General features: G+C 60.5%; 8 protein-coding genes across 8 annotated transcripts in view; 5 read left to right on the top strand and 3 right to left on the bottom strand.

The window, feature by feature from the left end:
* Positions 1-54: 54 nt before the first annotated feature.
* QBC33DRAFT_516376 (gyf domain-containing protein) lies at positions 55-8685 on the top strand (the record flags this gene model as incomplete). Its single annotated transcript, XM_060426146.1, has 6 exons — positions 55-164; positions 434-2034; positions 2155-4563; positions 4653-4973; positions 5317-5339; positions 5509-8685. The coding sequence occupies 6 exons, from the start codon at positions 55-57 to the stop codon at positions 8683-8685; spliced, it is 7641 nt and encodes a 2546-aa protein (XP_060282173.1).
* A 1638-nt stretch (positions 8686-10323) lies between these two features.
* On the top strand, positions 10324-12894 carry QBC33DRAFT_454299 (uncharacterized protein; the record flags this gene model as incomplete). Its single annotated transcript, XM_060424722.1, has 3 exons — positions 10324-10416; positions 10496-12212; positions 12284-12894. The coding sequence occupies 3 exons, from the start codon at positions 10324-10326 to the stop codon at positions 12892-12894; spliced, it is 2421 nt and encodes an 806-aa protein (XP_060282174.1).
* Positions 12895-12982: 88 nt separating this feature from the next.
* QBC33DRAFT_543041 (putative NAD(P)-binding-domain-containing protein) lies at positions 12983-14376 on the bottom strand. The gene is made up of 2 exons (XM_060428329.1): positions 14133-14376; positions 12983-14068 (listed from the first exon to the last, which is right to left on the bottom strand). The coding sequence occupies exons 1-2, from the start codon at positions 14235-14237 to the stop codon at positions 13388-13390; spliced, it is 786 nt and encodes a 261-aa protein (XP_060282175.1). The 5' UTR covers positions 14238-14376; the 3' UTR covers positions 12983-13387.
* Positions 14377-14727: 351 nt separating this feature from the next.
* QBC33DRAFT_454235 (FYVE zinc finger-domain-containing protein) lies at positions 14728-16868 on the top strand (the record flags this gene model as incomplete). Its single annotated transcript, XM_060424717.1, has 2 exons — positions 14728-15886; positions 15973-16868. The coding sequence occupies 2 exons, from the start codon at positions 14728-14730 to the stop codon at positions 16866-16868; spliced, it is 2055 nt and encodes a 684-aa protein (XP_060282176.1).
* A 597-nt stretch (positions 16869-17465) lies between these two features.
* On the top strand, positions 17466-19268 carry QBC33DRAFT_589887 (kinetochore complex Sim4 subunit Fta1-domain-containing protein). Its single transcript, XM_060431596.1, has one exon. The coding sequence runs from the start codon at positions 17613-17615 to the stop codon at positions 19014-19016; it is 1404 nt and encodes a 467-aa protein (XP_060282177.1). The 5' UTR covers positions 17466-17612; the 3' UTR covers positions 19017-19268.
* On the bottom strand, positions 19243-20693 carry QBC33DRAFT_543047 (DNA glycosylase). The gene has a single exon (XM_060428330.1). The coding sequence runs from the start codon at positions 20619-20621 to the stop codon at positions 19440-19442; it is 1182 nt and encodes a 393-aa protein (XP_060282178.1). The 5' UTR covers positions 20622-20693; the 3' UTR covers positions 19243-19439.
* An 839-nt stretch (positions 20694-21532) lies between these two features.
* On the bottom strand, positions 21533-22114 carry QBC33DRAFT_122085 (uncharacterized protein). The gene has a single exon (XM_060421991.1). It carries the CDS (start codon positions 21940-21942, stop codon positions 21601-21603), a length of 342 nt encoding a protein of 113 aa, XP_060282179.1. The 5' UTR covers positions 21943-22114; the 3' UTR covers positions 21533-21600.
* Positions 22115-23104: 990 nt separating this feature from the next.
* Positions 23105-23666, top strand: part of QBC33DRAFT_589901 (uncharacterized protein) — a 2665-nt gene continuing 2103 nt past the window's right edge. The window contains exon 1 of the mRNA XM_060431597.1: positions 23105-23553. Within this exon, the coding sequence (XP_060282180.1) occupies positions 23285-23553 (269 nt within the window). The 5' untranslated portion in view covers positions 23105-23284. The remainder of the gene's footprint in view (positions 23554-23666) is intronic.

Raw genomic sequence — 23666 nt, forward strand, 5'->3', positions numbered from 1 at the left:
TTATCGCATCGTATACCCACCGGTTTCGATTATTCTGCATAATTGACCGCCATCATGACTTCCCATCTTCCCTCGAGCTTCGCCTCGGCCGCCTCTGGCCAGAACCGTGACGGCAGGTCAGGCGGGAGAAATGATGCGACACGGGGTGCCGGCAGCGGAGAATGGTGAGTCGATTGGCAGCTGAAGCTCTCTTTGATTTTTATTTATAATGGAGTTTTTTCCCGCACATCTTATCATCGTGCTTCCGGGATTGCCATTCCCTGCAGGCGGAAAGATGCGGTGCATCATCATGGGAGGCGAGATAGCATCTTGCATACCAGATCTTACACTTCGCCGCTCCATGACCCCGCAGCATACAACGAGGCGCGGACCCGTTCAGCCCTAATCTCCCTCGGTTCACGATCCTGAGAACAAACTGACGCGTTTTTGGCAGGTTGCGACGCGACGGTCGATCAACAAATGGAACCCTCACATTCCGCCGATCCTCCAACGCTCCCTTCAACCAGTCAACGCCCTTGGCCCCAGCGGACATCCCCCAGACCTCTGCATCCGAAACGACACTCGCATCGGCGAACTCACAGACACCTGCTTATGACCACCCCGGCTCCGGCACGTTTCGCTACACCAGGGAGGAGCTGTTGGAGCTCTTCAAGGCAGCCCACCATTCGGCGCAGCCCGATCTCGCCAACCTCCTTGAGCCCACGTGGAATCCGGGGTATGTAAACGGGAACTCTGCACGGCCGTGGGGCAAGAGCGAATCCTCGCATGTCCCGCAAGACCCCGGTGTTTGTTGGGATACGAGTGGGACAACACACCCGATTGGGCTCCAAGATATGTCTGCCGAGGAGAGGGAGCTGTTTGTTTCGGATGTCAACTCGCCGTTGAAGTTGCCGCAGCAGAATAAAGATGGGAGCCACCCAGGCGGCGCCGGAGGACAGAACGGGCGCAAGGCTTCGGTATCCCACGGAAGTGTGAGCAATTACGGCATGTCCTCCCCGTCCACGGCGTCGAGGCCGGGGACTCGGCGCAGGGAGACCACCGATACGAACCCATTCCCCGCCAGCGCCGGTCTAACCTCCCCGACGGCCACGAGTCGATTTTCGCGGGACGAAGCCTCTTCGTGGTTTGGCCGCAAGAATGCCGATGCGAAAGAGCCTGCTTTGGATGAGCCGGCGGAGGAGAACTTCAATGCCCGTGATCAGTCCTCTAGGGGCCCGCCCTTTGGAAGTCTGAGCCGTACCAACACGGCGGGCACCCCTGGCTTTGCCGCTTCGTCTACTATCTGGGGAAATACGGGAACTGCGAACACGGGCACCTCGTCATCCGGCGTCGGAAATTTTGGCAACTTTTCTCTTGCGGCACAGGCTGCTGCCGGCAACAAGCAATTCGGGAGCGGCGGTGGAAGTCGTCTCGCCCACTTGATGCCCAAAGACGGCCCCGAAGGCGTGCCTTCGAAGGCCAACGAAGGCGCGAATCCCGATCTGAACCGTTCGTGGCGGGCCCGCCCAAGAACCGACACGGATCCCTTCGGAACCGACAACCAGCTCTCGGGTAGCGCCGTCTTGGGTGGCGCGCAGGAGTCGAGCCCGCCGCCCATGCCGCCCCAGTCGCACCGAGTTGGACCCTTCGATACGCCAGTGAAAGGCAGCGCTGGGGATTTTGGCATGTCGGGTCTTAGCATTGGAGGCCATGGCGAGGGCATCGATACGGCCAGCCCGGAGACGAATCCCTTCCAGAGCCCGGCTGCAGACCGTGGAGAAGATGAGCACGAGGGCAGCATGGATAGGGCTCACGCCGCAAATATTGGGTCTGAACAGAACTCCAACTTCAGCACTATTTCTCGAGCCTTCGCTGCTGCCAACGCCTTCGACGGCAGTGACCGCAGCCAAACCTCGAGTGTCGGTGCCAAGGGCCACCCTGCTCTGAGTGCCTTGACTTCGGGTGGTTGGCCCGCAGGTCCGTCCAGCGGTACACCGGATCGCGAGCGGCCTGCCTATACCAGCGCATTTGGAAATAGTCTCTTCAGCCCAGTTGGTGAGTTCCAATCACCTGGCCTTGCTGGGCTGGGTGGGATATTCGCGGGGCCCAATGCCCCCGCCATCGGCGGTTCCGGCTCCCTGCGCGGTAGCAAACTTGGCTCTCTCTTCCCGCCAGCCATGCAGGCCCAGATGCAGACCCAGGATCAGGAACATCTGGGCGACTCGATTCCCGATCTCCGACAGAATAACCCGCTCGGCGCCATTGGTCGCGGTCCCATCGGTAGCCAGGCACGCGAAACTGACAGCCCCCTGCGGTCCGGACGGGGAGTTTTCGAGGACCTCTTCCCGTCCGCGGAGTCGGCCAGGCTGCCGTTCACAACCGGCGAACAGGGCCAGCCGGGCCTCACGACAACTACCCAAGGCCAACCCTTCACGCCGACAACAGCACCCGCAGGGTTCTCGGCCGGCCAACCGTCGACAGAGCAATCAGGCGTTCAGTCTCGTACGATGGTTATGCCCGATCGTATGAGATGGGTTTATCTGGATCCCCAGGGCCAAATTCAGGGACCATTCACGGGACTCGAGATGAATGACTGGTATAAGGCCCAGTTCTTCTCGGCAGACCTGCGCGTCAAGAAGATTGAGGATCACGACTTTGAGCCTCTCGGCCAGCTTATCAGGCGCATCGGCAACTCTCGGGAGCCGTTCCTTGTCCCCCAGATCGGGATCCCCCATGGTCCCCCGTCTCAGCCGGGCCCCTTCTCCCCTGGCGATACCCGGGGTGTGGTGCCTCCCCTGCTAGGAGCTTTCCCGAGCTTTGGCAGAACTTTGACGGCCGAAGAGCAGAACAACCTCGAGCGGAGGAAGCAAGAGGAGCAGTTCATGATGGCCCGCCAACGAGAGTTCCTCGCGCATCAGCAGACCTTTGGCAAACTGCAGATGCAGGGCGCCCCCGGCGTTTCTGGCTCTCTCCAGCACCACTCCAGTGCCCAGAGCTTGCAGAGTCAGCCCAGCTTCGGCAGCATGACATCGCCGATTGGCATGCCTTCGCAAGCACCAATTAGCTCTTTGGGCCCGAATCCGGGCTTCTTTGAATCGTCTTCGAACATTGGCCAGGGACCTGCCCAGCCGCCCATGGGCTCTGCTTCTGATGCGTTCCCACACGACTTGAATCTTCAAGAGCGGCAGATACTGGCCGGCTTGCCAGGAGCTGGCTCGACGACGGGAGGCTTCCCAAGCCAGCCACACGGCGCTCCGTCCGCAGATGCGAACTTGGGGAGTCAACTCCCTAGCGCCGACCAGCTCCAGAACGACTCGCAAGGCTACTCTGCCCGACTGAAGGAATTCCACGAGATTCGCGCCCTGCGGGATGCCGACGAAGCCGGCAAGTCGGGACTTTCTGGTACGACGCAGGAAATCACCAAGGAGAAGACCGATGCGTCTGCCGCACCACCGACTGAGGACAGGGTTGCCGAGATCATCAAGCGAGCTACAAGGACGACGGAAATACAGGACGGGAACAATGTCACGACTCAGACTCGGGAACAGCTATCGCTGACCCAGCAAGTGCAAAATACACAGGCTGCCGCGGCCGCAGCCGTGGCCACGAAGCTGGCGGAGACCGAGGATGTCTGGAACAAGCAGTTCACCCCCGGCCTCCCAATGCCTTTCCCTCCGCCATCAAGCACGCCTCTGCCGGCCCCGATGGCCCAGCGCGGACGCTCAACGCTCCCGACGCAGTTCAACACCCCTTCGCCTTCCGGGACCCCCGACACCACCTCAGAACCTCCGCAACCCCCGCCATTGGCTCCCTGGGCTACCCAGCCCGGCACCGGGTCACAGAAGGGACCGAGCTTGAAGGAGATCCAGGAGATGGAGGCGAAGAAGGCGGCAAGGGCGGAAGAGGCGGCTGCCGCAGCTCGACGTGCACTTCTTGTGCAGGAGGCCACGGCCCTTCGTGAGCGGGAGAAGGCGAGCGCGTCTGTGGCCTCGGGCCTTCCATCCACCAGCACGTGGGGCACCGGTTCCCCGGTCAATGTGCCGAACAGTGGCAGCCCTTGGGCCGCCAAGCCCGCGGTAGGAAAGACTGGAGCCCCTGGCTTGGCAGCAGGAGGCTCCAGCTCCGGCGCAGCGCATAAGAAGACGCTCGCCGAAATCCAGCGGGAGGAGGAAGCCCGCAAGAACAAGGCAAAGGAGGTGACGGTGCAGCAGCCTGTCGCGGCACCTCCATCGAGCATGGGCAAGCGATACGCCGACTTGGCTAGCAAGACTTCGGCCCCGCCGGGCCTCGCAAATCACAGCGTGGCGCCTGCTGGTCCCGGGGCGAGCGGAGGAGCGCAGCCGTCCTTGGGCGGTTGGGCCACAGTCGGGGCTGGCGGTAAGGTCAAGATCCCCACGGGCCCCGCAGCCCAGACTCGCACAGCGAGTTCCGGGATCGTGAAGCCGAGCACACCAGCTGCGGCGAAGCCCGTGTCGAAGCCCGTCAGCAACCCTGTCGCTAAGGAAAATGGTGACGCGGCGATGGAGGAGTTCAACAAGTGGCTGCACCGCGAGCTCTCGCGGGGCCTGGACGGTATCAAGGACAGTAAGTTTCTCCCCAGTTTCCCTTCCCACGTCCGATCTTGGAAGGTTCCACCTTTGTCACTCGCCTACTAACACACGGTCCCACCACAGTCGATGCTTTCGCATCCAACCTCCTAGGATTCCCTGCCGACACGTCGATCCTGGCCGATGCTGTTTATGCGAACAGCTCGACCATGGACGGACGTCACTTTGCCGAGGAGTTTGTGCGGCGCAAGAGGCTCGCCGACAAGGGCATCATCGAGAAGCAGCCAGCCAAGGGCGCCTCGGGCGGCAGCGGCAAGAACGACAGCGAGGGCTGGAGCGAGGTTGCCAAGAAGGGAGGCAGCGGCGGAGGCGGCGGCGGTAGCGGTCACAAGGACGAGTCGGGGATCCCCGGCGGGCAGTTCAAGGTCGTCCCCAGCCGTAAGAAGGGTAAGAAATAGATGGGGCACGGCTGGAGGGGAGGCTGCCTGGCACGATATGGGAAGCTGAGCGCGTGTGCGTCGTGACGCAATTATGTACGAGTTACATGCATGCATGGGTTTTCCCTCGGGGTCCGAGTCCGTTCCTACCATTCTTAGTGATGCTTCCTGAGCTATTGATGTAGTAGTACCGGGTGATTTCAATGTCCCATAACTGTTAGATGTCTGGTAGAGTTTGTATGACTACCAAGTTTACGTATGGTGTCATGAGACACTCCCCTGAACACAGGAGCCATAAAACTTCAGCGAATGATGGTGACTTCCCCTTGCATTTCAACGTTCTGTGGACCTAGGTAATGGCCAGCCGCTCGCTTATGTAAGTCCTCTTAATGCAGGTACCTATTTTTGCCCCTCCCCCACCATGTATCTGTGCCCAAGAAAGTAAAAAAAGTTCGAAACCTTCGAAATCGGGAAATCGGTCGACAACGCGTGCTTGATCAGTGGCAACTCGATATTCTTCCATCCTCCATACTACCACCATGGAGCCAAGCGCGGCGACCACACTGGCAGCCCAGCTCCAATGGGGAGAATACGACCGGGTCCTGACAAGCGACCCCGCCAAGCGGCATATCCAGCGGTTCGCGGACTCCCTGCACGAGGGGGTGGTCTCCTCCTCCTCCTCCCCCTCCTCCTCACCTAACGACGACGACGGTAACGACAATGCCGCGAAGCTCGTCGTTGGCCTCGCGGCCCTCAACGCCTTCCTGCAGACCAACGTCACGGGCCCCGCTCTCGCCGACGCGGCCCGCGTCGAGGCGATGTTCACCGCAGCAGCATCCCGCGCCGGAGGCACGCTAGCGTCGCTGCGACGCCTCTGCCTCACGTCTCTCGACGTCGACGGCGTGGCCGCCTACCCGTACGTCTCCAACGTCGAGCTCTTCTGTCTCGCGCGACACATCCTCCTCTCCAGCGGCGGCGGTTCCCCCGACGATGACGACGATACGGCGGCTGTCCTGGCGGGCGCAGGCAGGAGTTCTCGGCTCAGCCTGGCGTGGCTCCGGCTGCGCGTCCACGCGTGGCACTACAGGCTTCTGACGCAGCCGAGCCTGGGCGCCGGGTCGGCGTACAACAAGAGCTCGCAGTGGAGCGACGTCTCGAGCCTGGAGGAGCTCATCGAGGCGGGGCTAAATGCAGTCGAGGAGGCTGTCCTGCGGGATGGCACGGTGGAGGATAAGGTGCTGTTCCTGGTCGAGAAGGCCAACACGTGCATCATGCTGGGGCAGGATGTGAGGGCGAGGGCGGCTCTGAAGCAGGCCGCCGAGCTGAACGGGTTTTCATATGCCCTGTCCGGCGCCCTCGGGAAGCGGACGAGATTCCAGCAGAAGAGCACCAGTCAGCTGGTTGTCCTCGCCAAAAGTAATGCTATTGCTGGGCACGACACTACAAAGGGGGATTCAGGCGCGGCAGAAGGCCCGCAGGCCGTCCCCGAGGCGTTGGCGCTGAATGACGATACCCTTCTGGAACAACTTGAGTTTACCAAGGAGACTGCCGAGCAGAGCACGACGCCCAACGGCATCCCTCCCGAGCTTGAGGATCTCTCCCCCGACGAGCAACCCCAGCTGTCACCCCTGGACCAAATCATACTGCTCACCGAGGCGACGCTGAAGGATGCCTTCTCGCCGGCAGATAGCCTGACGTCGGAGGAGATCCTCCCCTTCGCGGTCAGGGTCATCTCGGACAAGTCGACCAACTGGCAGATCTACACCCAGGCACTGCTCGTCCGGTCCAGGATAGAGGTCCACCGCAGCCGGACCGTCGAGAGGGGCGTCCTCCAGATGCAAGCCGTGGTGGACCAGGTCATCGTTGACACCACGGCGCCCTCCGCGGATGTCGCCCCGAGCAGCACCAACGGAGCCATCGACGAGGTCCAGAGTAGCACCGTCCCGGCAATCAAGGTTTGTGGTCCGGACGAGGAGCCCGGTCCGACAGTCAACAACGCCCAACCAGCGCCACGCGACAAGCCGACGACCTTCTTCCCAGCGGCTCGGCAGACGGAGACCGCTCCTGCGCAAGTCCGGCTGGAATACGTCCACGCCCTGGCGTCGGCCCCGAGATGGCACCTGGAGTCGGAGCTCGCGCACTCGTGGATCGGCGTCGGGGCCTTCGTGTCGGCTCTGGAGATCTTCAAGCGACTGCGCCTCTGGGCCGAGGTCGCCCTCTGCCTAGCCGGCAGCGCGTCCGCAGACGACGAGGGCGGCAGAGGTAGTGGCCCGGAGGAGAACGCCCGGGCCGTCCTGCGATGGCGCCTATTCCGACGGACGAGTGATACGACCGCAACAGTACCTGACAAGGAGGCAGACGCGCCCGAGGACGACGACAACGACGACAACATCGACATCGAAGACCTGAAGGCAGCGGATTACGCCGGGCCGGAGCGCAACCCGCCCCCCGCGAACGCACCGCGGCTGTTCTGCATCCTCGGCGACATCGAGGACGAGCCGGCCCACTACGAGCGCGCCTGGGAGGTGTCCGGGCACCGGTTCGCCCGGGCCCAGAGGTCGCTCGGTGAGCACCACCTTCGGCGGAGGGACTGGGCCGGCGCCCGCGAGGCGTACAGGCGGGCCGTCGCCGTGAACCGCCTAAGCCCGGAGCTGTGGAACCGGCTCGGGGACATCAGCCTTCGGCTGGGCGACTTCTCCGACGCGGCGGAGGCGTTCGGGCGGGCCATCGCGTCGGCCGACGATGGCGTCGGAGGCGAGGACGCGAGGACGTGGAGCAACCTCGGGACCGCGCTCTACAGCATGTACGTGGAGCGGGTGGGCGAGGTGGAGAAGGAGCGGGAAGACCGGAAGAAGCGTACCGACGACGATGACGACGACAATAACGAGCCGCCGACCACAGATGCAGGCGAGGACGGCGAAGAACCGGGCGAACAACGACAAGTAGACTCCCCCCGGAAGCAGGACCCTTCAACCCTCCTCTCCCAATCCCTCGCGGCCTTCAAGCGCGGCGCCTCGATATCAAACGACAACTGGCGCATTTGGGACAACGTCATCACCCTCGCGGCGCGCGTGCGGCCCCCCCGCGTCGCAGACATGATCCTGGGTCTCTGGCACGTCATCCGCATCCGCGCGACCGAGGACGCCCTCGACGCCGACGTCCTGCGCACCCTCGTCTCGGGGGCCGTCCTCTCCCGCCCGAGACCTGACATCCAAGGCGACGACCAGGGACCAGCAGCAGCAGTGGCGGTAGTAGACCTCCCCCGAGGCTCCCCCGAGAAAGCGGTCTGCGACCTCCTCGAGACCGCCGTCGCGCCCCTCATCACCTCCCGCGCAGACCTCTGGTCCCTGATCTCCCGCGCACGCGCCTGGCGCCGGGACGGCGCCGGCGCAGTGGACGCGTCGGAGCGGGCGTGGCGGGCCGCCATGGCCGGCGCCGGCGTCGGCGTCAGCGCTGCCTTGCTCTCCTCGCCCTCCTCCTCAGACGGCGGCAAAAGCAAGAACTGGCTCGAGGACAAGGGCGCGTGGGAGGACGTGGTGGAGCGCACGGACGAGCTCGTCTCGGCGCTGGAGAACTACGGGCCCGACGTTGCGGCTGTCGGTGCCCGCTGGAAGGCCAAGGCGCGGAGCGCGGTGCGGAGCGTCATGGGCAAGGCGAGGGAGGCCTGGGAGGGGACCGAGGGGTGGGAGAGGCTGGGGGCGATGCTGGAGGGGCTGCGGTGAGGTGATGCGTGACGTGACGTGACGTGATGTGACGGAATGAATGGTTTTCCTTTGTTTCTTAAAATAGGGGTGGTCCCCTTAAAAGGTGCATTGGTTGGACGGTTGCGAGAGATAGATATAGATGGGCCTGTTTGACCCCATGTCTAGACTAGGACATTGCATACATAGAAGCTTGTGATATGGACCGGGCTCGTCATGAAGCCAGTTGGCGATCACCTGTGAAGCTATTTTGACCCTAATTGAAATGTCGACATGCGACCCTTGGCCTGGCATACTTCTACCAAATTCCCCGAGGTTGATCAACAGACGCCGCAGAGGGTATGTCGTATTGAACTTCCAAACTGTCGCTTGCTCCCCTCAGTATGACCACAGACTTCACATGTGGACAGAGCGGCATGACAGATTATTATCGGCCTACCCCGGCTATGCCAAACGGGTTGCGAACCATACCAAACCGTTTCGCGACCGATAGCAAGGTATGGACAAGAACGCTGTATAGTTTGCATGCCGTTTTTCGCTTACCGCAACATGGCCGAGCTGGCGGCAGCTGAAACACCAGCGAGAGGGAGAGAAACGCTGCACAAGGTATGTTTGACTCACAGCAATATGGCCAAGCTGGCTGCAGTTAACTCTTCTAGCGGGAGGGTATGGTAGGCTTTTGATAATTCGGGCAGCAGCTCGGATAGCCTTTGCATAATTACATATCACAGGCACGCATATATCGCGAAGAACCCCTTTGGCGCAGTCGTAACCCGCCCGGGTAAAGGTACGGAGTACTTGCCGTGACCCGACTCTGATTGCTGATTGGTTATCTGAGCAACGCCCTGACCCCTCATCCATTCCTGCCCAGGACACGCGTGCGGTGCCACGAAAAAAGCACGCATTCACGAACGTGACACGTCCAAGTCGCCCTTCGCCGTTAATTGGCATCCTGAGCAGGGAAGCCATCACCAACGACCAGGATCAGCTTGGGATTTCCGTACTGTAGACGCTCTGCCTCTTCTGTTCAATATCCCTGGTTTCCAGCGTCGAATTCAGGCCTCAACACCTGGCAGATCTTGGATTATTAACAACCCAGGGCGCAATCGCGGTTGCAGGGGCGCCTCGCTCACAGACCGAATTCCACCAAAGAGCTCCGCACCCGCAAGGCAGAGGTCAGGGCGGGCAGGTCTCCTCATTTCTCCGCCAGCAGCAGTGGTTTTTGCTGCAACGAAACCCTCGAATCCACGAACCGACGAGCTAAAGGTCTACGCCACCTTTTACAATCGTAAACCATCGGCGAAGGCCCAATCGCCCCAGTCGAGCACGTGAACTAATTGAATACTTTTTGTTAACAATTCATTTGTTGAGACCCTCGATGGGCTGCTGATGGCCTCGACGACGGTGACCACTCTCCCCTCAGCCGGCTCTGCCATTCACTCGCATCGCGCGTCCATTTCTGGAAGCGCCGCGGGCCCCCCTCTCCCACCTGCACCACCACCCGCAGCCGCCGAAAACCTGAACTCGCACGACCCGAATAACGTCGTCAGGAGCAGCAGCAGCAGCAATCCCAATATGCAGCCGCCGCCGCAGCAGCAGCAGCAACAAATGATTCCTGCTTCGCAACAGTCGCGGCCCTCGTCGCAGCAATCCTTCTCGATGAGCCAGCCTTCCTCCCAACCAGTATACCGCCAGTATAGCGACCACCAGGTTGCAAGACATGCTAATGACCATGTCATGCCCATTTACTCGGTGAGTACCGGCCATTCCCCTCCCTTCGTGCCTGTCAAACCAGGTTGCAGGCGACACGGCATTGACTCGATGCATTTAGGCTACTTACTCGGGAGTTAATGTCTACGAAATGGAGGTCAACGGGGTCGCCATAATGCGGCGCCAGAACGACAGCTGGCTCAATGCGACGCAGATCCTCAAGGTCGCCGGCGTCGATAAAGGCCGCCGCACCAAGATTCTCGAGAAGGAGATCCAGACCGGCGAGCACGAAAAGGTACAAGGCGGATATGGCAAGTATCAGGGGACATGGATCCCCTTCGAGCGCGGCCTCGAGGTCTGCCACCAGTACGGCGTCGACGAGCTCCTGCAGAAGCTCCTGACGCATAATATGCGCCAGGATGGAGTCCCGTCTACCGATATCGACACGCCGACCAAGGAGCAGGCGATGGCGGCCCAGAGGAAGAGGATGTACAACGCCAGTGCGGAACCGCGCTCGAACGGTGTTACCGGTACCTTCTTCAAGAACATCTCGTCCACCGCCTCTCAAGCTGTCGCTGCCATCAGCAAGGCAAGGTTCGATTCTCCCGGTCCACGAAACCGCAACCCGCCGTCGAGAGCGCCGAGTTTCAACCGCCAGCCCTCGATGCAGAGCATGGACGACTTCCCCGGAAACTCGCAGCAGAGCTATGCCTCGGACTACGGCCACAACAATGTCGACTCTGCCTACTCAACCCAGAACGGACACGCACACGCACACGGACACTCGCACTCGCACTCGCAGCACATCAACGGCGACGGCTCCGAGCCACCGCGGAAACGGCCGAGGATCTCCATGACCCCGGCTGACAGCTTCGGATATTCCAACTCGATGGACATGTACGCTGGCACATTTCCCGGCTCCCCAACCGAACCAAACGAATCCTTCATCTACTCCCAAGCCGGCATCAGCAGCAATTCCCCGGCAAATGACGGCTTCGGGCCTCTGCGACCCCTGCCATTTGAGGTGTCTCCAGACGCGGAGCACAAGCGCAGCATGCTGATGAGCCTGTTTATGGATGCCAACCCCAACGACCACTCGAAGCATGATATGTTGCGGTCCTTAACTCCTCTGGAGCTGGACATGCCCATCGACACCCAGAGCCACACCGCACTGCACTGGGCAGCGACCCTCTCAAGAATGCCCCTTCTCCGCGTCCTCATTACCGCCGGAGCCCACCCCTGCAGGGTGAATGCTTCGGGTGAGACGCCATTGATGCGTGCCTGCGTAGTCACGAATTCGATGGATCTTAACTCCTTTCCCGAGCTCCTCGACGTTCTTGGCGGAACCATCGACGTCAGGGATGACAAGGGCCGGACGGTCCTCCACCACATCGCCGTCACGAGTGCCGTCAAGGGACGCAACATGGCGAGCAGGTACTACCTGGAGAGCCTACTCGAATGGGTGGTGCGCCAGGGAAGCGCCCCGAGCAGCCAGAATAACCCTCCGGGGGCGAGCGGCGGGGCGGCACATTCGAATGCGCCAGCCAAGATGGGCATTGGTCGGTTTATGAGCGAGATAGTGAACGCGCAGGATCACTGCGGAGACACGGCACTCAACATTGCGGCGCGGATCGGAAACAGAAGCATCATTTCCCAGCTCCTCGAGGTGGGTGCTGACCCTAATATTGCCAACCGGGCTGGTTTGCGGCCGGTGGACTTTGGCATCGGCGTCGAGGTTGCCGAGGAGGCAGCCAACGGCAATACAAACGGCGGCGACAGGAGTGGAGCCCCAGGCTCGAGCCAGAAGACGAGGGAAAGCACAGATGAGGTTGTCAATTGTGAGTTTGTTTTGCTTCCGGTGTCTATCTCCCCGATGAGGCGTCCCCCTCTAATTCGAATTTCTTTCTAGCAATTGGCCACCTCCTCAGCGAGACCACGGGCCTCTTCCAGAATGAGCTGAAGGCGAAGCAGCAGTCGATCGACGCATTACACGTCTCACTAAGAACCACGTCGGCCCAGGTCGGCGACACCCGCCGCGCGTTTGAGAGCTTGCAGGAGAGGGTGAAGGGCCAGCAGCTGGCGCGCCAGCAGGTTTTCAACTTCAGCCGGGCTTGCGAGGAGGAGAACTACCGGGTCCTGCAGTTGGAACAGGCACATGGGCGCCTCGACGTGGCCAGGGTAGCGGCTTGGGAGAAGGATGTCGACGACGTCCTCGACGCGGTTGCCAGCGGGTCCGGGACGACCGTGTCCCTCCCGTCGACGGCGGTGCTCCGCGCACGCATAAATGCCGTCCGCGATCGCTCCAACGAAACTCAGAGGGCGGTGGGTGACCTCAAGGCGCGGGGCCGCGACGTCGAGCTCAAGTACCGGCACCTCGTCTCGCTCTGCACGCGGCGGCCGGACAAGGAGATCGACACGCTGCTCGACGGCCTGACGAGGGCGGTGGAGTCGGAGAAGGCCGAGTTGGAGATCACTCGTGTCAGGAGATTCTTGGGTGGCGTTGAAGGCGTTGCGCACTGAGTTTCCATGTTTCTTGTGGTATTTGTCTTTTTATATTGGATCCGGCCCTGGATCTATATATATATGTTCCTGCATTGGGATGCCTGAAGAAGGCCTAGAGATGTCAGGATATTGTTGGGAGGTCCTCACATCGGTCTTTCAAACCCTCCCTAAGCACAGAGGAGGGCCTAATGTCTGCCATGCATTACTGTACAGTATACACACACATATATATACGCGCCTTGCTTGTCCTGTCGACTGTCATGACAGCCATCCATGTACGATCATGAGGGGTCGTATTCTTGGGAGTATCAGAGGATATCAGGACAGGACCATCCTACCTAAGATATATGACTTAGTTAAGAAACCTGGAATGGGAGACAACTTAATATTTTGCAAATCCAAGCGGTGAGTCAATCTCTAGATCCATGGTATAATCCTCTTCCTAGCCAACGCCCATGTACTCAACATGTTTATCCCCAAGTATTATTATTACCCCTTCGAGCCCCAATGATCACGCCCCAACACTGAATCCAAAAGAACCATCAAAAACGTCTATCTTGCCATAGTCTCCACCGGCCCTCATGCTCTTCAGCACGTCGAGAGACGGCACCTCGTTAGACGGGTAGAACCGCAACAGATTCCCCATATCCTCCTCGTCCAGCTCGCACATGTCCTCCCAGTCGTACGCATCGCTGACCTTTGTCATCCACTCCATCCTCCGGGCGCCATCCGCCGGCGCCGGCGCCACCGCCCTCAGCATGACCCGCAGCCGCCCCACGGCCTCGACGGCCCTCCCCGCGTCCCTCGGCAGCGCGGCGGCGACTCGCCGCCGCAGCGCCGCCGCCAGGCGGGGGCCCTTGCCGTTGGTGCTGACCATGACCTGCACGGGCCCGTCGCGGTGCACGCTGCCGAAGTAGAAATCGCACTCCGGCGGCACGTCGGCGATGTTGGCGGGGATCCGCCGGTCGCGGCAGAGCCGCCAGATGGCGCTCGAGGCGGCCGGGTCGTCGATGGCTACGAGGACCATGGAGGTGGCGTCGTCGAGGTCCGAGGGCTCGAAGGTGCGGTCTACGTGGGTTACTTCGCCGGCTGCGATGCGGTGCGCTACCTCTGGGTCGAGGCCGGAGGAGGGCGCTACGACTGTTACGTCGGCGTCGGCGTTGAGGCAGTGGAGGATTCGGCCGGCGGCGACCTGTGGGGAAGGGGGTGTGGGTTGTCAGTCGGGGAAATTGGGTCATCGGATGTTCTTTGCATACCTGGCCGCCGCCGACAACGAGGACCTTCTTGTCCCTGACCTGCCAGGCAAGTATCAAACTGCCTCCGCCTTGGACCTTGGGGAATTTCCTCTTAGATTCTGACATGGTTGAGTCGCTGACTGGGGATTGAGACTGAATTGTAACTTGGGCAAGCTTCTGGAGCTTTTGGTGATAAAAAAGGGCACCCAAGCTTCAGGTGACGATAACGATAAGACGAACGAACCCAAGGTTGAGAGGCACGTGGGATAACAGTATACTGTAATTTTGTCGTCGAAACCCAGCATTCTATAGGTATTTCCCTAACATCACAATGAGATTGTTAATTGGCCTGTCCCCACACTCCCCGCCCCTAGCGGGCTGCGCTAGGTCGAACTTGGAAATTGTGCAGCCTTGTGCTACGGACTTGGCTGATCAAACCGCCACGCCAAAACCCTCTTCCAACTTTAACCAACATCGTTGAGAAAGCAAGATGCCTCTGTGGCAGCTTGTCAGGATGGCTCGATAAGTCAGGAAGGTTCTTGTCTCTTGTTCATGGCTAGAAAGTGTCACTCCTCTATTGCCCAGCCCAGACCCGAACAGCGGGTTCGACATCGTCATGTCTGGCCGGAAGCTCGGGGGAGGCCGGATTCTGGGGAGCGGCAAAGGCCTGGCCCCGCCGTCTCCAACTCACCCAGCCCGACCCCGAGCTGCCAGCCCCTTTGAGCCATCAGACAGCAGCACTATCTCCTTCAACTCGCCGAATTCGATATCCCCCCCTTCATCGAGTCCGTTGCCCGACTCTCAAGATCTCGCATCCAACATCCGCCTCGGTCGATCCTCCAATGACATCCCATCCACCTCCAGGCTCGTCTGCCCCATCTGCAACGAGGAGATGGTGACGCTGCTCCAGCTCAACAGACATATCGACGACGAACACCAGGAGCTTGCCGAAGCAGAGCAGGACGAGGTCAAAACATGGTTCGACAAGCAAGTCTCGAAGGCGAAGCGATTCCAGCCTCTTACCCTCATCAATCAGAAGCTTCGCGGCCTCGACGTCTTCGAGTCCAACGAGTCCCAGCCGTTACATGCCCCTGCCAGCGCTGGCCCAAAGCCCGTCGAGCCCTTCATCGACCCGGAAGAGCTAGTCACAAGGAAGCATTGGCAGAGGCCCACTGCCAACGACGTCTGCACAGATCCGCCATGCGGGAACAAGCTGGGTCCGCTGAACGGCAGCATCAACTGCAGGAAATGTGGGAGGCTGTTCTGCGAGGAGCATACCATGTATCAGATGAAGCTGTCCAGGTCTGCACAACACGAGCCGGTTCGGGGGGTTTGGTGCAGGGTTTGTGAGACGTGTTACAAGTCGAGAGTTGGATATAACGACCACAACGGAGTCCTGCAGGACCACACAGACGCGTTCGTTGCCATCCGGAGGAAGAGGGTGGACCGGCAAAACCTGGAGATCCAGAGGCTGGAGAAGCGACTCACCAAGCTGACGAGATTACTGGTGGATGCACCTCCGGAAGCAGCAGGAGGAGGGGGTGGCCTGCTCTCGCCGGTAGCGTCCTTAGCCGGGCAGCGGAACCAGAGGAAGCTGCTGGAGCAATCGGTCGTGGCGTGGGAGGACGATGCGTCGGTCCCCAAGTGCCCCTTCTGCCAGCAAGAGTTTGGGTCGTGGACATTCAGGAGGCATCACTGCAGGATATGCGGGCGGGTAGTATGCGCTGATCCGCAGACGGGCTGCTCCAGCCAGGTCGGCCTGAACGTTGCAAATCGTGAGCAAATCCCCCCGTCCCATCCTTGCCCTGTCACGTTTACCCCCCATTTTTCCGGTGAAAAGACTAGATGCTGACCGTTACAGCGACGTCTTCCCCTACGTCATCCTTCTCGGAAAAGCAATCCTCGGCGACGGCCCCCCAGTTGAGTCTTGATATCCGCATGTGCCGGGACTGCAGAACCACACTTTTCTCGAAACGCGACTTCTCAGAATCGATTGCCCACAAGCCGCCTGACCAGCGGGCCTACGAGACACTCCGACAGTTTGAGCGAGGCATTCAGCTGCTGTTGCCTTCGTTTCAGCGGACTCTACTCGCCCTTCAGGCCTCCGACGGCGAGACCGGCCTACATAGCCAGACCCCTCCCACACACAACCAGATCCAGGAGGCGGCAAAGATCCGCAAGAGGCTGATAGGCAGCTTCACCAAGTATGACATGGCCGCGAGGCGGGTCAGGGACCTAAAGTCGAGCAGCCCAACACAGCTGAGGTTGCAGAAGGCCATCTACGCGGCTGCATCGTCGTTCCTCCACGCCTACATGCTGCCCCTGAAAAGCGTGCCCCGCATGCTCAACCCGCCGTCGTCTAACCACCGCCGTCTCCTGTCGGGCCTCAACGGGTCGTCGTCGCACCACCTCTCGCCGCTCCGCAACGGCGAGTCGGCCGGGTCGTCGTCGGTGGGCGGCGACGCGGAGACGGCGAGCCTGGGCGGCGCGAGCGAGGCGTCGGCGGGGTCGGCGTCGGCGACGGCGCTCGAGCTGGAGGAGAAGGAGGTGCGCGAGAAGCTGGTGGTGCTCGAGGAGCAGCGGTTCCTGGTGCAGGGCATGGTCGACGGCGCGAGGGGCGCACGCAGGGCCGAGGAGGTGGCGGCGCTGACGCGGAACCTCGGAGAGCTGGACGGGGAGATCGCCGCGCTCAGGGGGCGCGTCAGCGGGGTTGAGGAGAGGTGGGAGGGCTTGTACGCGGCGGGGGGTGTGGAGTAGAGTGGGAGACGTCTCCCCTGCCGGACGTGTCTTCTTTTGTTGTTCTTGGTTGTATGCATTGCTTGGCGTTGGGGTGGTCAAGTAGCCCGTGGAAAGGCGGGGTTGGGCTTTATCATGAGAAAATGAAATATCATCAACTATACAATCCTCCTTTGGAGTCTCGATCAGGGCGGTTTTGGCCAGGGGTTGGAAGGGAATAGGGGTTGCTTACTTCCCTCCTAGTGGGAGGAGTGACCAACCAAGCCTTGGGATGTCAGCTCAAGTTGTGGGCACCTATTTGGAAGCATAGGGCGGCTATAAGATCCTGCATTCCTAGCTAGAGAGTTCCCATCGTTCAAAAGCTACCTGGGTATTTGGATATCTCCGTATGGCGTGGATAAGGGGGTTGGTGCTGGTGGCGGCAGGTAGCCTGGTAGCTTATTTAGTGGATCCGCCGCTGGTGGATCACCGCTATCACCCCTGTTCCCGATTCGCGACAACAATCCGACCACAAGATCGAGCAGCAAACACCCCCCGCCTACTTCAAGACATTACCAACGTTTGACGATTTAAAAGATATCGTACGACGCGTATTTCTACTCCTTCTGGGATATAGCGAGACAAATTGCCACTAAGATTCGCTAATTAGCCAACAACGACGCGTCAAACTTCAACCTCCTCCAACTGCAAGCTTCACGCCCCCACCAAGATCGACCTCCAACAGCCAGCACAACCTTAGAATCAAAAGCCCAGAAAACACCCACAATGGCTCGCCGCGGCCGCCGCAAGCGTTTCTCAACCGGCCGCACCCGCCGACCGAGACCTGACTCCCCCGCCCCATCCGATAACTCCCAACCCACCGCCTCCTCCTCCTCATCCTTCGCATCCTCCCCGCCCCCGCCCCCCTTCTACAACACCACATTCACAACCCACCGCGTCTCCCCGCTCCACCTCGGCGCCAACCCGCTCACGGCCGCCCGCCTCCGCGCCCTCGCCAACCGCCTCCGAGACGTCGTCGTCGGCGACGTCGTCCGCGGCGTCGAGGTCGGTCTCGAAGGCGCCGGCGACGACGATGCGGCGGCGGCAATGCCCCGCGCCGGCGCGCTGGAGCTCGTCGATATCCGCTGGGTCGCGGTTGGGGCGGTGTTGGGCGGCGGCCTCGACGACGATGCGGATACCGACGGCGCCGGGGGCGGGAGGAGGAGGAGGTCGCCTAGTCGGGAGTTGGGGAATGATGCGAGGGAGGCGGAGGTGGTGGGCTGGCATGGGCATGGACTCGGGCGGCTTGCACGCGCGAGGGCGCTGCATGTGGAGCTGCGGTATGAGAATTCGCTGTGTACGGCTTTGCTGCTGCCGGCGCTCGGGGTGGAGGGGGATGGCGCCGCTGCTGCCGGCGCTGCGGATGGGTATGCTGGCCCGTTTGTCGAGATGCCGCTGCTGTTGATGCGCATGCCTGCGCTGCTTAGGCCTGTTGTGATTGACTTCCTCTGTACCACGTTTGACTGCCGGGTTAGCCCGCTGCGCCTGGGCACGAGGAGCTTGGTTGCGGGCCTGGAGCGGTGGATGGGGGCGTCGGCGGGCGGGGTGGTGGATAAGGATGTCGTGCTTGGACTGGGATTCTCGGCGCCAGTGGTGGAAGCTGGGGATATGGGTAAGGACGAGGCCGCCGAGGCGGGCCGGGCGGGACTGGGCCTCAGGGCCGTGGACGTCATCGTCTCGGCGGCGGAGCTGGACCGCTTCTGCTCGGCGGGCGAGAGAGTAGCCGGGGAGCCGGCTCGTGAAGCATCCAGGCGCAAGGCCGGCTGGGAGGAGGACCCGGCGAAGCGGAGGAGGCTTGCGGGGAGGCTGTACGAGGAGGGATGGGAGTGGCGACGGGGTGGGGATGGTGGTGGCGGGCGGACGGGGGCGGGACAGCCGTTCGTGGAGGCGCTTGGGTGGTACCTCGATCGACACCTCGCGCTTAACCTGTTTGATCCGCGGGTGAGGGTCACGAGGATCGCGTGCGGGGGGTTCGTCATGTCCGAAGGCAGGGTCAAAATCTTTGCGCCCGAGAGGGGCGGTGATGCGGCGATGTCGGTGGAGCGTCGGATGGGGGCTGTGGTGGATCTGCTTGGGATTCTGTTGGAGAAGGCGGCGGGGAGGGCGGCGGAAGAGGTGACGCCTGTCTAAGACTGGCGAGGGATGCTAGGGGAGGACGATGTTGGGAAAGTCTCAGCAGGTGCTGACCACCCTGTCAGGTTGTCGGTTTATCAAGTCCTGGCTCAGTCGCTATGATACTGGGACGGCGTTATTTAGGGGGGATATCCGCTGAAGTCACAGGAATGGCTTCAGTAATGCTGTTTTCAAAAGGTGGAAATTGTAAGAGCTTCTGTAAGAGAATGGGCACCATATTTTGCCCAACAATGGATATCTCTACGAGTTGTTCATCTGTTCATCTTCGTCTATGGTCTATGGTCTATCGTGTCAATCGGACCCAGCCAGCGGTTTCGCTCCATGAACCACCGTACCCCATGGCTAGAACTTCCCGTCGTCGAGCCTGCACTCTTCACACTTGCAGATTGTATGTACATGTATTTCTCACACATGGTCGTCTCACTGTGCAGTATCACAATCCCTCACAAGTGCCCAGCATTTTCGCATGCCTGTGCCCATGGATTCTCCATCGACCTCCCCGTCCGACGCCCATCGATGTAGCTGATCCGCCCGGGCCATGATTATTGACTGGTCGGCACGATGGTCCAAGGTGAAGAGATGGACGTGCATCGTCAGCTTAAGATGCGAGAACAGCCACGGCACGCTCCCAAGCTCACCGCAATGTTTCAGGCGTGGCCGTTTCTGCCTCTGGGATTTCTCAGCACAGTCGGGGAACAGACCGGCCACGTAGGCCGCGGCACCTCGCTTCCTTGATTGCGCCGTGCTCTGATTTGAAGCCGGGAGCGTATGGCTTGGGAGTTCCCAGAGCCCCGCAAGGAGACCCTTGCTTGGTCGGCGGTGAATTAGGTATTGGCCGTCGCTTCGGAGGATTGCGCAGACCAGGCATTCCTCCTCTCGGACGGCTTTCTTGATGGCTTTGGGGGGGAACTTCCTCGCGTGGTCGACGATTACCGCCATGGTATCCGCACTTGGGGGAGACTCCGTGGAAGCTTTCTCGCCATTGCTGATGTTGACTGTCTGGGTAACCTTCGCGCGTCTTGAACGGCTGGGCTTGTCGTCTGCTCGAGTAGCAGTTTGCGCCAAGTCATCGCAATCATTGATACCCCCAGGCACCGCGTCTTCATCAAACGGCTCGCAGAGCTGACACAAATCCTCGATGTCTACAAGAGTAGTGGCACCGGTGCCATTGGTGCGAGCAGGCCCGTCTGCGATCGAAAGACCCTCGGCATATGCGCGGCAAGTCGATGTGATGGGACACCGTGAACAGTCCGGCTTGGGGGTGCAGATAGTGCTCCCCAGCTCCATCAGAGCCTGGCCCCATCTGCCTGGCCGGTCGCTGACCGGTGCCTCGCCATCTCCGGCGACATCTTGGGACGGGTCCTGGGCGACGGTCCGGACGAGGGCGTCGGCAACATCCCAGATTGCGTCGGAGACGCTCTTGTTCGTCTTGGCGCTGCCGAATATCCCCAACTGCCGGGTCAGAACACGCACGACATTCCCATCGACCATGGGCGCAGCGCGGCCAAACACAATGGCGGAGATAGCCCCCGCAGTGTATCTGCCGACGCCGGGGACCCTTTTCTCGAGCTCCGCGGTCTCGGCGGGGAGCAAGCCGCGCATGTCCGGGTCCCGCACGACCAGGCGCGCGGCGTCGTGGATCCGCGTCGCCCGGCTGTAGTAGCCCAGCCCGCGCCACGCGGCCAGGACGTCGTCGGCCCCGGCGCCGGCGAGGTCCTCGATGCGCGGCCACCGCGCCATCCACCGCGTCCAGTAGTCGGCCACCACCGCCACCCGCGTCTGCTGCAGCATCACCTCGCTGATCCATACCTCGTACGCGCGCTGCTCCAGAGCCCGCCGCCGAGCGTCCGGGTCGGGTTCCGCGCCGGGGTCGACCCAGTCCTTGCGCCAGGGCATGGGCCGCGACCCGCGGACGCCGTCGAACCACGAGAGGAGCGCTTCCCGTGCGCGGTCGCCTGCGCCCCGGTGGAGCAGCAGGGGCCGGTGGTAGCCAATGGAGTGGGCATGTCGGCCGGGCGATAACGCCGGGGTGTTGTCGTTGTCGTGGTCATTGACGGCAGCGGGGAGGAGGAGGCTTTCCCGCCATTGCGCGTAGCGTTCGGAGTGTGCGGTGGATCCGGGCTTGCGTCTCTTCCGAGGCGGCTCCGTGGGTGGTTCGGGGATGTCGTCGAGGGTCGTCGGAGACGCGTCGCGCGTTGTGGGGTTGCGTTTTCGCGTCTGGGGCCGGAGGACCGGCATCGGTACAGATGAAAAATATCTGTGGCCCAGTTTGAGGTATGTTGCAATGGCTTTTGCCGGTTTTATCGGTACATCTGAGTAGGTACTTGTGGTTTGAGTATGAGTATTCCGTACCTCTGCACAAGTGCCTGTCTTTCTCTCACTGTTAGACATGGTCCAATAATAATACCTGGGCAGTCAGCCACGCTAACCGGAAGCGGGCTTTAGCACGACCATTTATCGATTTACTTGCTGGAAATTACCTATATCACTGGTCTATCCTTCTACGACCATAAGATAAACGGTGGACTGGCTTAACGCAGGAAGAATGCCTCGAGGGATACGAGTTCCTGGTCTCCTTTGTCTAGAGGCACCGCTTTCTCCTTCTCAGGCCAACGGTCGAAGCCGTAGGTTCGGAATAAGCCGAATATCCTTCCAACCTCCATTGCTCGCCGCTCATCATCCGAAAGATGCCCACTGACCCCGTAGAAAGTCTTCCAAAACTGCGCCCAGAGATATTCATGGCTCGGATGGAAGAGCCAACACGACGATGTCCGAACGCCAAGAATGGTTTCAAGCCCCGCAAGCGACGTGCCGAACGGGGCAATCTTGGCGTTGGCCCAGTCGACAATACCAGAGTGATGCTGCCAGTTGCCTTGTCCATGTGGATGTCCATTTCCAAAAGGTCGTCATGGTTGAGTAGCATTTGATAGTCAGATCGAAAGAGCAGCGAATCTTGGGGACGATGAGGCAGCTCGACGATGGGTGGATTAGTCGAATGTCAGCAAACTCAAGGGGGCGAAAGACAAGACGACGGACAATCAGGAGAAAAATGCCAGGTCAGTCAGAGAGAGCAGGTAGTCGGCATAACGACGTTTTCACCAATTGGTTTTGGGCTCATGGGATGGTTGGGGCCACCTGTGTATCATGCGCACCGGTCATCAGATATAACTGGAGACAGGAGCCGTACGTTACGGAACCGCGGCTGTAGACCCCTGCTTTGAAAGGGTCCACGAGAGGAAACCACCATGATAAAGGGGTTGGGAAAATCAGTAGTTGCCGTTGAGTTCAAGGAACACGATGGGTCTATACTACCCCGACTTCTGCCGAGTTTGCGGGATTCATCTCATGTCCGTTCTCTGTCGCACCTTGCCTCGGTGCGCCCGAGCTCAGTTAGACGTGGAGACAAAGCGGGGGCCGTTCTGTTGTTCGGGCATGCATATCCGCTATCATAGCTCGACGCTGTCTACCATTGGATCCATTGGCGTCCGGGATGTGGGGAAAGCTGCCCGTAAAGATTCTGGCCACCCTCTTGAACTGTACTCGAAAAGTGCTTGCAACTTGACTTGTCATGTCTCCTGCAGCTAAGCCCTAATTATCGATGGGGGATGTGGGGAATGTGGGGAATGTGGGGGATGTGGGGAGTCCGATACCTGGGCGGCTGGGGTCTAAACTCGCAACATTCCAAAAAGGATTCTATCTAAGGCGTCCGCTTCCATGAAAGGTTTACTAAAGAGAGCGACCAACCAACCCTATGGTAAAACCAGGCAAAATAGGACTTCTGACATGTATAATTCACAATTAAATATGGCATCTCCCTCTGGATGGAGTCATGCCGGGTTGGCCTGATTCTGCTGACCATACTGTCAGATTCTCTCCTACCCATTGAGGGGCTCTCCGCTTGCATTTACCTTTCCCCTCACGACAGTTCATATCTCCTCCCTCCTATGATGCCCGCGGCCAAGAAGCATCCATTGGGGAACCCCCGCTACCCTTGAAGAGGGGGGCTGCTACAGTCGATATCATCGTAGTGGGTGCGGGGCCGTACAATGGATCCCGAAGCCACTCCTCCTCTACCCCAACATTTCATGCCGGCAGCTGAGATCGAGAATGGACCTGAGGCCTGCTTATCCCACCTATTTGACCGCGACAAATGTCATGGGGAATTCACCTCCCTCCCCCCAACACTTGCTTCTCCGAGTGCTCTCTACTCCCCGATCCCCTAGTCCTTAGCGTTTGAGGGTTGAGACTTCAATTAGACGAACACCATGACATCCACGCTACCAGTCAAATATGCCGATCCCGAGTATGAGAAGGCTCATCGGGACACCTTCTCTCCGCCCAAGAAGTGCCCGGTAAAATCGGTTTTACCACCTGGCGTGCGGAAGGAAGACTTCGCCCAGGCGCTCCAGGAGTTCACGTTGGTGTTGGGAGATGGAGCCGTGTTCGTCGACGAGGCGCTGTCGGACTATATCGATCCCTATGACATTTGGGAGGCCGATGAGGGGAAGAGGAAGATGCCCAGCGCAGCTGTCTGGTCTGTATCTCCGACCATTGCTTATCCGGGGGGGGGGGGGGGGGGGGGGGGGGGGGGGGGGGGGGGGGGGGGGGGGGGGGGGGGGGGGGGGGGGGGGGGCGGGGGGGGGGCGG

This window comes from Phialemonium atrogriseum (genome assembly GCF_030411735.1).
Source record: "Phialemonium atrogriseum strain 8032-3 unplaced genomic scaffold QBC33scaffold_17, whole genome shotgun sequence".
NCBI classification, from domain to species: Eukaryota; Fungi; Ascomycota; class Sordariomycetes; order Cephalothecales; family Cephalothecaceae; genus Phialemonium; species Phialemonium atrogriseum.